This window comes from Sinocyclocheilus grahami, unplaced genomic scaffold (assembly GCF_001515645.1).
Source record: "Sinocyclocheilus grahami isolate Dianchi unplaced genomic scaffold, SAMN03320097.WGS_v1.1 scaffold1764.1, whole genome shotgun sequence".
In the NCBI taxonomy this organism is placed as follows: Eukaryota; Metazoa; Chordata; class Actinopteri; order Cypriniformes; family Cyprinidae; genus Sinocyclocheilus; species Sinocyclocheilus grahami.
In genome coordinates this window covers 64,828-77,107 of record NW_015506943.1, presented here as the reverse complement: position 1 = coordinate 77,107, position 12,280 = coordinate 64,828, and the positions used below count along the sequence as shown (strand labels likewise).

General features: G+C 33.4%; 1 protein-coding gene across 1 annotated transcript in view; it reads right to left on the bottom strand.

Moving 5' to 3' along the window:
• The window catches only part of LOC107572501 (solute carrier family 12 member 5-like), a 55,381-nt gene that overhangs the window by 9,768 nt on the left and 33,333 nt on the right, over nucleotides 1-12,280 (bottom strand). The window contains exons 10-17 of the mRNA XM_016258924.1: nucleotides 10,853-11,017; nucleotides 8,985-9,036; nucleotides 8,272-8,446; nucleotides 6,935-7,053; nucleotides 6,731-6,856; nucleotides 5,837-5,956; nucleotides 5,116-5,220; nucleotides 860-1,028 (exon numbers count right to left, since the gene is read on the bottom strand). Of these exons, the coding sequence (XP_016114410.1) occupies nucleotides 860-1,028; nucleotides 5,116-5,220; nucleotides 5,837-5,956; nucleotides 6,731-6,856; nucleotides 6,935-7,053; nucleotides 8,272-8,446; nucleotides 8,985-9,036; nucleotides 10,853-11,017 (1,031 nt within the window). The remainder of the gene's footprint in view (nucleotides 1-859; nucleotides 1,029-5,115; nucleotides 5,221-5,836; nucleotides 5,957-6,730; nucleotides 6,857-6,934; nucleotides 7,054-8,271; nucleotides 8,447-8,984; nucleotides 9,037-10,852; nucleotides 11,018-12,280) is intronic.

Below are 12,280 nucleotides of genomic sequence, written 5' to 3'. Positions count from 1 at the left end.
AAAAAAAGTATATATATATATATATATAAACTTATATGATTTTAAAGGGTAGATAATAAGATAAAAAGGATTTTAAAAAATAATTCAAAAAGTATGTTAAAAATTATAAACGAAAATATATTAATTTATTAAATTAATAACAAAAAAAACTATAAAAAATAATAATATGATAATTCAGTAATATGCAAAATAATAAATTATAAAAATGACATAGATAATCACTTTAAAGTTATTGTTGTCTCTTTAAACTAATTCTTTCTTGTTTTAAGAGTGCAGAAAAGTTAAACTGGCCAGAATTTCTCTACTCAGAATCTTTAAATAAATGCATTATACATTTATGAAAAGTGTGATTCATCAATTAGAGATGAATCTTTTTGTCCCCTTTTGCAGAAATACCTTCACAAAAATCAGTTATTAGTATTAAAGAGAAGAAAAACATGTTTTAAAATTATATAAATTATATAAAGAAATTAAATTATTATATGTATTGAATAAACTAACAACAACAAAAATAAAAACCATAAATAATAAAAATATTATGAAGCAACAATAAATCATTATAATAATAATAATAAGTAGATAATAATCATCAGTCTTTTTAATTACTCATTTTTATGAGTGCTAAAATGTTACATTTATTCTATACCCAGAACCTATTTAAAAAAAATTAATCAGGGATATTTTCCATGAAATCATGTTTAATTAGTAATCTTTTTACTAAGTAATTGCTGTTCCAAAATCTGCTGTCCAAGTGTGAGGCTTATGTAATTTTTCACCTAAAAGATCAAGTTTTCAAGCAGTAAAAGTCCTTTATTTGAGGAATCCCTCATGTTTGAGGATGTCTGCATCATGTTCATACCTGTTCTGCTCTTTTGCCGTCGCTCTCTCTGGTGAGGTACGTGCCCTCCAGCACCGAGCCCACGATGGTCAGACCTTTGCCTGCTTTCAGCTGCGTGGTGAAGGACAGGAGACGAGGGTGTTTCACCGACAGCTCAGAGTCCAGATTGAGCAGCACCAGCAGCTGAGGCCTGGACAGCACACAAACAGAGTACATAGATATGTGTCCCTGGAGCACAAAAGCAGTGTTAAGTCGCTGGGGGATATTTGTAGCAATAGCCAACAATACATTGTATGGGTCAAAATGATAGATTTTTATTTTATGCCAAAAATCATTAGGATATTAAGTAAAGATCATGTTCCATGAAGATATTTTGCAAACGTCCTACCGTAAATATACCGTAAATATAATTTTTGATTAGAAATATGCATTGCTAAGAACTTCATTTGGACAACTTTAAAGATGATTTTCTCAATATTTTGATTTTTTTTGCACCCTCAGATTCCAGATTTTCAAATAGTTGTATCTCGGCCAAATATTGTAATAATCCTAACAAATCATACATCAATGGGAAGCATATTTATTCAGCTTTCAGAAGATGTATAAATCTCAATTTCGAGAAATTGACCCTTATGACTGGTTTTGTGCTCCAGTGACACACACACACACACACACACACACACAACACACACAACACACACAACACACACAACACACACAACACACAATACTATTTAATACTAGCAAATGAAATGTTGTTGAAAATGAAGATCTGCTGAGTGTGAAAGTGCATGTAATGAATTTTTGGTTGTTCTTAATGCTTTAAAACACACACACTGTAATGCATATCTTTTCATAACCACAGTTCTAATTCGATTAATACTTACCTATTCACGATTAAAGCTTTTCATAGTGTAATGCATATGTTTTTTAATGCTTTATACTCTTCAAAAGTGTAACCTTGAATAGTATGCATAATGTATTAGTGAATAACCTTGGTTACAGTTATTTACTAGAAGAACTGTACTATAATACAGTAAAAATGAAGGCAGTGGAAAAGATTCTCGGTTCTGAAATCAAACAGTGGAGGTTTTTCCGGCTCAGGATTAAAAGATTATGAACGACTGTCAGAGGTGTGATGCATTTAGGTGAATGATGTTAACCTGAGCCTAAAAGTCAAAAGCTCAGAGGATCTGCCATTACCATTAATGATTTATTCTTGATTGAAGAGAGTATAAATAAAATCCACTACAATTTATTTCGATTGGGGTTATTCTAGTGCAGCTGAGAAATGATTTCACAACATGTTACTTTAGTATCATTGAGATACCATTAAGGTTTTTATTAATATTTTGGATTTTTATTTATTTATCTTTTACATTTTCTAAGGTGTTTTTTGTACCTTTTATTCATTTTTATTTCATTTTTAGTTTGAGTTATTTTAGTATTTTAAGTTAAACGAAATGCTTTGGCAGCTAGATGAAATAAGTTTATTTTTAATTATATTTTATTTCAGTTAACGTTTATTTTTTTAAAGTAACAAAAAGTGTTTTTTTTATGATTTTAGTTTCAGGTAACTATAATATCCCTGGCATGAGTCTGACGGACAGAGCATCATCATATCAATCAAAGACACTCGAATACTGACTGAAGAGACACCGGAAAAACACAGAAGACCGTCAGTGGAGATTGTCCAGCCGCACACAGATGTCACAGAACAAAACCCAGCTCTGTTTCTGCTGGCGTGGATTAGAGGCGCTGGGACGAGGAATGAACAGATTTGACCTCATTCCTGAAAGACGACTGAAGTTTCATCGCAGCTCATTGTAGACAGGTTATTTAATCCATGAAAGATTAGCAGGAGCTCTGGGAAAATCCAACACTGATTGTCTCTGGATTACACCTCAGAAGAGCCGGTGAAGGTAGAAAGAAAGCTGGTATAGAAATGTGTTGACAGAGATATTTTGCTATACTGTACTTTATTCTGTAGGTATTATTGTTGTTTATACTAGTTTGTGATGTTTGTATCATTAAGATTGTTTTGAAAAATTAATAAAAGTATTTTTTTAATATATAAAACTATTTTTTTTTAACTCACTGAATTTTCCAAAACACAACTACATGTAATACATTTTATATAATACATTTGAATAACAATAACATAAATCATAAAAACAAAAATGTAAATTTTTTAATTAAACTTATAGGGATAAAAAATGCATTGTGATAAATACACGATCGTTCAAAAATGTAGGGTCAGTAAGACTTAAAAATGTTTTGAACATCTCTTCTGCTCACCAAAGCTGCATTTATTTGATCAAAAATACAGTACAAATGTGAAATATTATTAGAATTTAAAATAACTTCTTTCTATGTGAATATATTTTAAAATGTAATTTATTTCTGTGTTCAAAGCTGAATTTTCAGCATCATTCCTCCAGTCTTCAGTGTCACATGATCTTCAGAAATCAGTATAATATGCTGATCTGCTGCTCAAGAAACATTTCTGATTATTATCAATGTTGAAAACAGTCGTGCTGCACAATACTTTTGTGGAAACTGTGATGCATTTTGTTTTTCAGGATTCTTTGATGAATAGAAAGTTCAAAAGAACAGCATTTGTTTGAAATAGAAATATTTTGTAACATTATAAATGGCTTTACTGTCCCTTCTGATCAATTGAATGTTTCCTTCCTGAATAAAAGTATTAATTTCTTTCAAATAAAAATCTTACTGATCCCAAACTTTTGAACATAGGTGTTTATTTTATAATGGATTTATTGGTTTGTGTATTTTGTGACCCTCACCTCCAGTTTTTGGTGTGCGGCGGCGCCTCCTCCAATCGAATCAGAGCGTATCGCGCCGCGTTGAGCGACAGACCGCGGATCCCGTCGCCCCATTCCTTCTCTGCCCTGAACACAGATATAAAAATTGAGTTTAAACTCACAATGACACCGCAGACAAACACGCAGTCAGATGAAGCTGTAATCAGCTTAGCGTCTGCACAGACTCACGGCGTGGGCTGTAATGCGCTTCTGCAGCTCTTACCCGCGGTACTCGATGTATTTGTAGATGCATCCAGCGATGAGCATGGCCACCAGAGCGTAGTACCAGGAGGAAATGAACATCAGAGCCAGACACAAACTCATGCCGAGAAACGAAAGAGCCCTGATGAAGGAGAACAGTAGTGACTCAATATATTGAATTAATCAATACAAAAGAAAAAAAATCACCTATATAGCAATCAGATTAAACAGAGAGCAAATGAAGACCTTTCTGTGCAACTAACGTCACCAAATACATTAAAAATATGCATTTTAACAAAAAATTAAGATACTGTTTCAATGAAGACCCTAGTAATTTAATGTTTCTCTTCTAGAGTTTCTGAAGAGATCTCAACAATGTCAACTAGTGTCTCATTTGGGTCTAATATTTTGCTATACTGTACTTTATTCTGTAGGTATTATTGTTGTTTATACTAGTTTGTGATGTTTGTATCATTAAGATTGTTTTGAAAAATTAATAAAAGTATTTTTTTAATATATAAAACTATTTTTTTTTAACTCACTGAATTTTCCAAAACACAACTACATGTAATACATTTTATATAATACATTTGAATAACAATAACATAAATCATAAAAACAAAAATGTTAATTTTTTAATTAAACTTATAGGGATAAAAAATGCATTGTGATAAATACACGATCGTTCAAAAATGTAGGGTCAGTAAGACTTAAAAATGTTTTGAACATCTCTTCTGCTCACCAAAGCTGCATTTATTTGATCAAAAATACAGTACAAATGTGAAATATTATTAGAATTTAAAATAACTTCTTTCTATGTGAATATATTTTAAAATGTAATTTATTTCTGTGTTCAAAGCTGAATTTTCAGCATCATTCCTCCAGTCTTCAGTGTCACATGATCTTCAGAAATCAGTATAATATGCTGATTTGCTGCTCGAGAAACATTTCTGATTATTATCAATGTTGAAAACAGTCGTGCTGCACAATACTTTTGTGGAAACTGTGATGCATTTTGTTTTTCAGGATTCTTTGATGAATAGAAAGTTCAAAAGAACAGCATTTGTTTGAAATAGAAATATTTTGTAACATTATAAATGGCTTTACTGTCCCTTCTGATCAATTGAATGTTTCCTTCCTGAATAAAAGTATTAATTTCTTTCAAATAAAAATCTTACTGATCCCAAACTTTTGAACATAGGTGTTTATTTTATAATGGATTTATTGGTTTGTGTATTTTGTGACCCTCACCTCCAGTTTTTGGTGTGCGGCGGCGCCTCCTCCAATCGAATCAGAGCGTATCGCGCCGCGTTGAGCGACAGACCGCGGATCCCGTCGCCCCATTCCTTCTCTGCCCTGAACACAGATATAAAAATTGAGTTTAAACTCACAATGACACCGCAGACAAACACTCAGTCAGATGAAGCTGTAATCAGCTTAGCGTCTGCACAGACTCACGGCGTGGGCTGTAATGCGCTTCTGCAGCTCTTACCCGCGGTACTCGATGTATTTGTAGATGCATCCAGCGATGAGCATGGCCACCAGAGCGTAGTACCAGGAGGAAATGAACATCAGAGCCAGACACAAACTCATGCCGAGAAACGAAAGAGCCCTGATGAAGGAGAACAGTAGTGACTCAATATATTGAATTAATCAATACAAAAGAAAAAATCAGCAATCAGATTAAACAGAGAGCAAATGAAGACCTTTCTGTGCAACTAACGTCACCAAATACATTAAAAATATGCATTTTAACAAAAAATTAAGATACTGTTTCAATGAAGACCCTAGTAATTTAATGTTTCTCTTCTAGAGTTTCTGAAGAGATCTCAACAATGTCAACTAGTGTCTCATTTGGGTCTAATGAGCCACTCACCTGAGAGGTACATAAAAATACACACTACTATTTAAAAGTTTACGGTCAGTAAGAAGACTCACGGCGTGGGCTGTAATGCGCTTCTGCAGCTCTTACCCGCGGTACTCGATGTATTTGTAGATGCATCCAGCGATGAGCATGGCCACCAGAGCGTAGTACCAGGAGGAAATGAACATCAGAGCCAGACACAAACTCATGCCGAGAAACGAAAGAGCCCTGATGAAGGAGAACAGTAGTGACTCAATATATTGAATTAATCAATACAAAAGAAAAAATCAGCAATCAGATTAAACAGAGAGCAAATGAAGACCTTTCTGTGCAACTAACGTCACCAAATACATTAAAAATATGCATTTTAACAAAAAATTAAGATACTGTTTCAATGAAGACCCTAGTAATTTAATGTTTCTCTTCTAGAGTTTCTGAAGAGATCTCAACAATGTCAACTAGTGGCTCATTTGGGTCTATTTTAATTTCTCCTGAGGAGAACGAGAGACGGTTGATACTTAAATGGCATTAACTGAGAATTAAGTTTCTTGAGGCATAAAACAGCATCATCTGGGCAATGAAACGTTTCGCTGTGTAATATTATACATGTCAGTGTTGTCAAATGTACCGATGTTGGTACTGAAATTATAAAAATGTGACGATACCAGCATTTTGAGCGCTGTTGAACGGATTCTTAAACAGCTCTGATTGGCATCGGCACATTTTTTTAAATTTCAGTACCAACATCAGTATTTTTGATAGCACTAATACACGTATGTAATTTTTCAGTATGTGCAAAGTCATTGTACTTTGGGTTCCCAGTTTTTGTTTACAAAATACCTCCACCAAGATTAAAATTACTCCATTTTGATTGCATATTCATTTAAGAGACTTGACGGAATTGATTGGACTGTGAAAAAGCACTAAATAGTACAAATTATTAGAAAAAAAAAAGAAAAAGAAAAGAAAAAGAAAAGTACATGTACAGGTACATAAAAATACACACTACTATTTAAAAGTTTACGGTCAGTAAGATAGTATTTGAACCGTGGTCTCCAGTTGGGCGTCCTCAGCAGCGTCTGCAGGGCACAGGCCAGATTCACGAACAGATAACACATGAGAAAGAACCTGAGGAGAGACAACACACAGTCAAACACACAGTCTGTCGCCACACTGACGGAGAAACAGCTCAGACATGAGACTCACATGGAAAGGATTGGCGCCACAGCGTCCAGAGAAGCGATGAGAATCCCGCATTCACAGATCACAGCCGTCAGAAGAAGAGCCCACGTCGGCTCTCCGTTGGCCTTCCCGTGACCAAACACCTGAGAGACCAGCAGATGACACAGTTCATGTGTAGAATAACACTGAGATATGTTCAATGATTCAAAAGACATCTAATGAAACGTCTGAAAACCTTACCACACCAAAACATAGAAACAGTTATTGTTACTATAATAAACCATGCTAATCTGGTATTAACCAGCACTGTCATTAACAAACATCAAATACTCTGAAAGCTTCTTACACCGGTTGAAGGAAATACCATTTTAATTCCCATATTCCCAATCAATTTATAAACCTAACTAAAACTAATAAAATTTGTATTTTTTAAAGGGGTCATATGATGCGATTTCAATTGTTCCTTTCTCTTTGGAGTGTTACAAGCTCTTGGTGCATAAAGAAGATCTGTAAAGTTGCAAAGACTAAAGTCTCAAATCCAAAGAGATATTCTTTATAAAAGTTAAGAGTCAGCCACGCCCCCCTAAAACGCCTCGTTCTAACACGCCCCCACATGTCTACATCACTATGTGGAAATATTAGCATAATGCCGCCCAAATGTGCACGCAAAAAAGAAGGCGTGGTTTCAGGAACAGCAGTCGTATTGATGCAGCATGTCAGGGAGACGCTGTGCTTCAGTGCGAAAGCAAAAGCACTTCATTTGGCATAAAACACATAAAAAGACATAAAAATGCACCGAACTTAAATTGTTTTAATTCATGATCGCTTTGGAATACAAACCTAAGGTTGATCTTTTTTAAAGAAGACAATCAGCAGATTATTGCTGAAGTGATCATTTAAAAAAAATGAAAGTATGAAAAAGTTATAGAAGTTTAAGTTTACTGTAAAGAAAATGTACTGTACTATAAAGTTTTTATTTTATATAAAATAATTATTTTACAGAATGTTTTACTCTAAAATTGCTTTCAAATTAAAGCCATATGTCTAAAAAAGTTATGCTTCAAATTTGAAGTCGATATAAAAAAAATTAAAAAAAGGTTCCTGGGAGATTTTATTTAGGCGTTATACCAAAAATAGCCACCGGGTGACACATCACAAAATAACCAAATATGGAATCTTGAGACTCAGACTTTTCCGACGATATGCATTTTGTCAGGATTATATAAAATTTGCATAACAAAATTACTAAACCTAAAATTAAAATGAAGCCAGAAAATCTAAAAATAAAAGCTAATTCAAAATATCATATACTACAGATATATGATATCACGAGATATCATGCATATCTGATGCGTTCGTACCTGGAGGAAGGGCACGATGCCGTCCCGCGCGATGGCCTGCAGCAGCCGGGGGGCGCCGGTGAGACTCTGAAGCCCCGCCCCACAGCAGGAGAAGAACGAGCCAATCACGATCACCCAGGGAGAGGGCCAGGACAACGTGCCAATCACCAAATTCCCTTTAACAGAGTCTCCAAACCTAATGAACAACAACAAATGATATATAGGTAAACAAAGGTATTTCTAAATTAAACCACTTTATATTAATACCTTGCAGTATTGAATAAGATATACAAATATAAAAATTAGAAATTGCCTGTAAATTTCACAAATACGATTTTATAATAGTAACATAATTGAAGTAGCATTAGTATTTAGAATATTTAAAATAAATTTTATAAAATGAATCTATCGTCGATTCAAAATTCAATAGCAAAAAGTGTTGTTATTGTTGCATAAAACCAAACTAAAACTATTACAAATTCATTGCTAATTGAAATAAAGCTGAAATAAAACATAAATATTAAATGAAAAACCAAATGAAAAATAAATAACATTAAAAAAATAAAAAAGTAAAAACAGTATTGTTACTGTAAATCAATTTTCTTAATCGAAATAAAGCTGAAATAAAATATAGGTAAACAAAAATATTTCTAATTTAATCCACTGACACCTAGAATGAGTGAATGAAGTATACAAATATTTCAGGTTTTTTTTTTTTACTGTAAAAAAATGACTTTTTCTGAGCGTCTCTCAGATCCCCGGATCTGTTGGATCCAGCCATGATGCCTGCACAACAGAGGAGGACCGAGGAACTACATGAGAGTGTTTTTAAGAAGCGGAAATACAATTCTTATCATTCAAAAATGATAAGAAAAAAGTAGTTCCGAAAAAATCGGAACTACTGAATAACTGAGTTGAGTGATACATTACAAACATTCAGAATTCAGGTTTATTTATTGTAAAATAAAACTGAGGCTATTAAAAGCTGAACTAAAATTAAAATGTTAGATGACAAACCTGAACTTTAATGACTAACTGAAATAAGTTGAAGCTCGGAAATGACTAAAACTTAAAAAAAAAAAAAAAAAAACGAATAAAAATTATAAAAGCACATTAAAAAAACTACTAAAGCTTCAACTAAATTTTAAATAAAATCTGAAAATATAAAAATAAACGCTAATTAAAAATATTAATTTAAATGAAAAATAATGAAAAATATTAATTAATACTATAATGTATACAATAATACTATAAATAATTCTAAAACAACACTGCTTAGAGTTGGTGAGTTCAATACATTTCTGTTAATTTCCTCATTTCAATGAATCAGCTTAAAGAAACTATTCAAAAATGTTCACTGAATGAGTTTTTAACAAATTAACCTTTTTTTTAGTAAAATATAGATATTATATAATATATACTGCAGGTATATAGGCATACATTATATAATATATATTTAATGTAATAAGTATTTACTGTATTGCTGTTTTACAGTCAAACTGTATAGTTTAGAAAATGGTAATAAAATATGACTTAAACTGTGCCAGAACAAATTGATCTTGATAATGTCAGATAACACTGCAGCAAAACATGGTCAGGTCAAAGTGTCTGAATCATTTTTGGTCCCAAATTGTTATCAGTTTTACTGGTAGTCCACTGTATGACGAATTTTTGGGTATAATATGTCACAGTTTAGTTTATTTTACTATCTTCACTTACATAAATGAACTATAGTGTCCTGCACCTACTAGTAAAAAAATATAAAAAATTATATCTGGAGTCTGAATAACTTTTGACTGTATATAAACAAAATTTATTATATTAATTTAGTGGAAAATGCTGATTATTTTAACTAGATGATTTCTGTATTTTCTATCAAACAGTTCTCAGTTGTGACCCTGGAGCACAAAAGCAGTGTTAAGTCGCTGGGGGATATTTGTAGCAATAGCCAACAATACATTGTACGGGTCAAAATTATAGATTTTTCTTTTATGCCAAAAATCATTAGGATATTAAGTAAAGATCATGTTCCATGAAGATATTTTGTAAATTTCCTACCGTAAATATATAAAAATTTCAGCTTTGATCAGTAATATGCATAGCTAAGAACTTCATTTGGACAACTTTAAAGATGATTTTCTCAATATTTTGATTTCTTTGCACCCTCAGATTCCAGATTTTCAAATAGTTGTATCTCGACCAAATATTGTCCTATCCTAACAAAGCTTTCAGATGATGTAAATCTCGAAAGTATCGAAAAATTGTCACTTGAGACTGTTTTTGTGGTCCAGGGTCACAATTCAACTCAAATGACTGTTTAAGTAAAATGCTCCTATTGAGGTATATATTGATTACATCCCCCAGAGCTCTAAAGCAGTGTGAAATGAAGGGCTCTTCCAAAAGCTCAGTCCATGTTGTTACACTAAGGTCATGTCCTGAAACGCTATCGCTGTGTTTGCAGGGAGTTCACACGCGTGCGTCCCCGCTGAGCTCGACGTGAATCTGAGAGCACTAGATAACACAGATCACCCCCAGATCAAACTAGTTTAGTTTAAAGTGAGCAGCAAAGAGAGGAGAGCGAGAGTAATGGATGTGATGGTACCCGTGACGGAGGGGAAGTAGATTCCCACCAGCAGCGTGAAGAAGGCGGTGATGTCATTGACGACGTACGGCATGTCTTTGTCCTGAGCCGCGTCGCTCGCCGGCACCGACGGTACAGCTTTCTCCACCAGCATGCCAGCGGGACCGTAGCTTCCCCACAAGTTCTCTGTGCAAATCAAAGAACAGCTCAAGATGTGCTGACAGACGCACTCATTTCAATGAGATAAAAAGCTCTCATTTCTGGCCACTTGGTTCAATAGTATCTGTATTTGAGAAACCAAATTAATCAAATTCACATCAGTCTGAAAACATGGAATTACACTCATGGAAATGTATTAGATGTACTCAGAAAAACAGATTACACTTCAGTACAGGGCTGGGCGGTATGGACAAAATATTATCACATCATACGATATCTATATTTATCATAATATTCATTTACCATTAACAGGGAAAAAAATTAACGGGGAAATAAATTTAACCCTTAAATGCATGAATGTTTCGCCAATCATTATTTCATATTCAGGTCTTTAGCGACCTGGACCTATATATGCAGCACGGATGGATCTTTAACTGCTGCAATAGCAAAAAACTCTTGATATTTTAAGAACAATTACAGAAGAATAAAATAAAGCATATTTCGTTTCATTTTGAAACTTAAAAGGGTTCAGTTTGAGCAGATGATTTTACCATCGCTGTCATCGTCAGCGCGCACTTCCACAGTACATCCAGCATCTGCCTCATATTCACGATCTCAGCCATATTCTCAAAACTATTGTTTTCAATGACTTCATATCCAATATTTTGATCACTGGCAGCTTATTCACCACATCCAGCATCAAATGAAAGTGACATTTATATTTCATTGCGTATAGTAACTGCTCTGCATAAAGCCATTCAAACCACTTCAGTTTTTGCTGATGATATTTGTTTTATTAATGCATTTATTAATTATGAGTGAAACATCACGTCATCATTGTGTATCAAACAGTGCCACCTTGAGGAAAAAATATGCATTGCACAAATTGAGTCATAAGATATGTAAATATAGTTGCGCAGGAAAAAATACTTACACATTTACATACCTCGGGTCTGTAGCGACCCTATACACTTTTTATAAAAAATTAATCAGAAAACAGGCATTCTTTTATATTTTACAATTTTTTTCTTGTTATATTGTTTATAATTAATAGATTTAGGAATACTAAGAAAGTTGATGTCTAACTTTAAAAAATGAAGGAGGGAGAGGGTAGAGAATGATGTCCCGGGTCGCTAAAGACCCGAGGTATGCATTTAAGGGTTAAAAAATAATTTTTTTAAAAACTTTTTTAATTTTTTAATTTGTTTGTTCACAATTAAACTCCACAGAGTAGGAGTTTTAATTGAGGGCCGCATGAAATCCATACTATTTTTACATAAATTCTGTGTT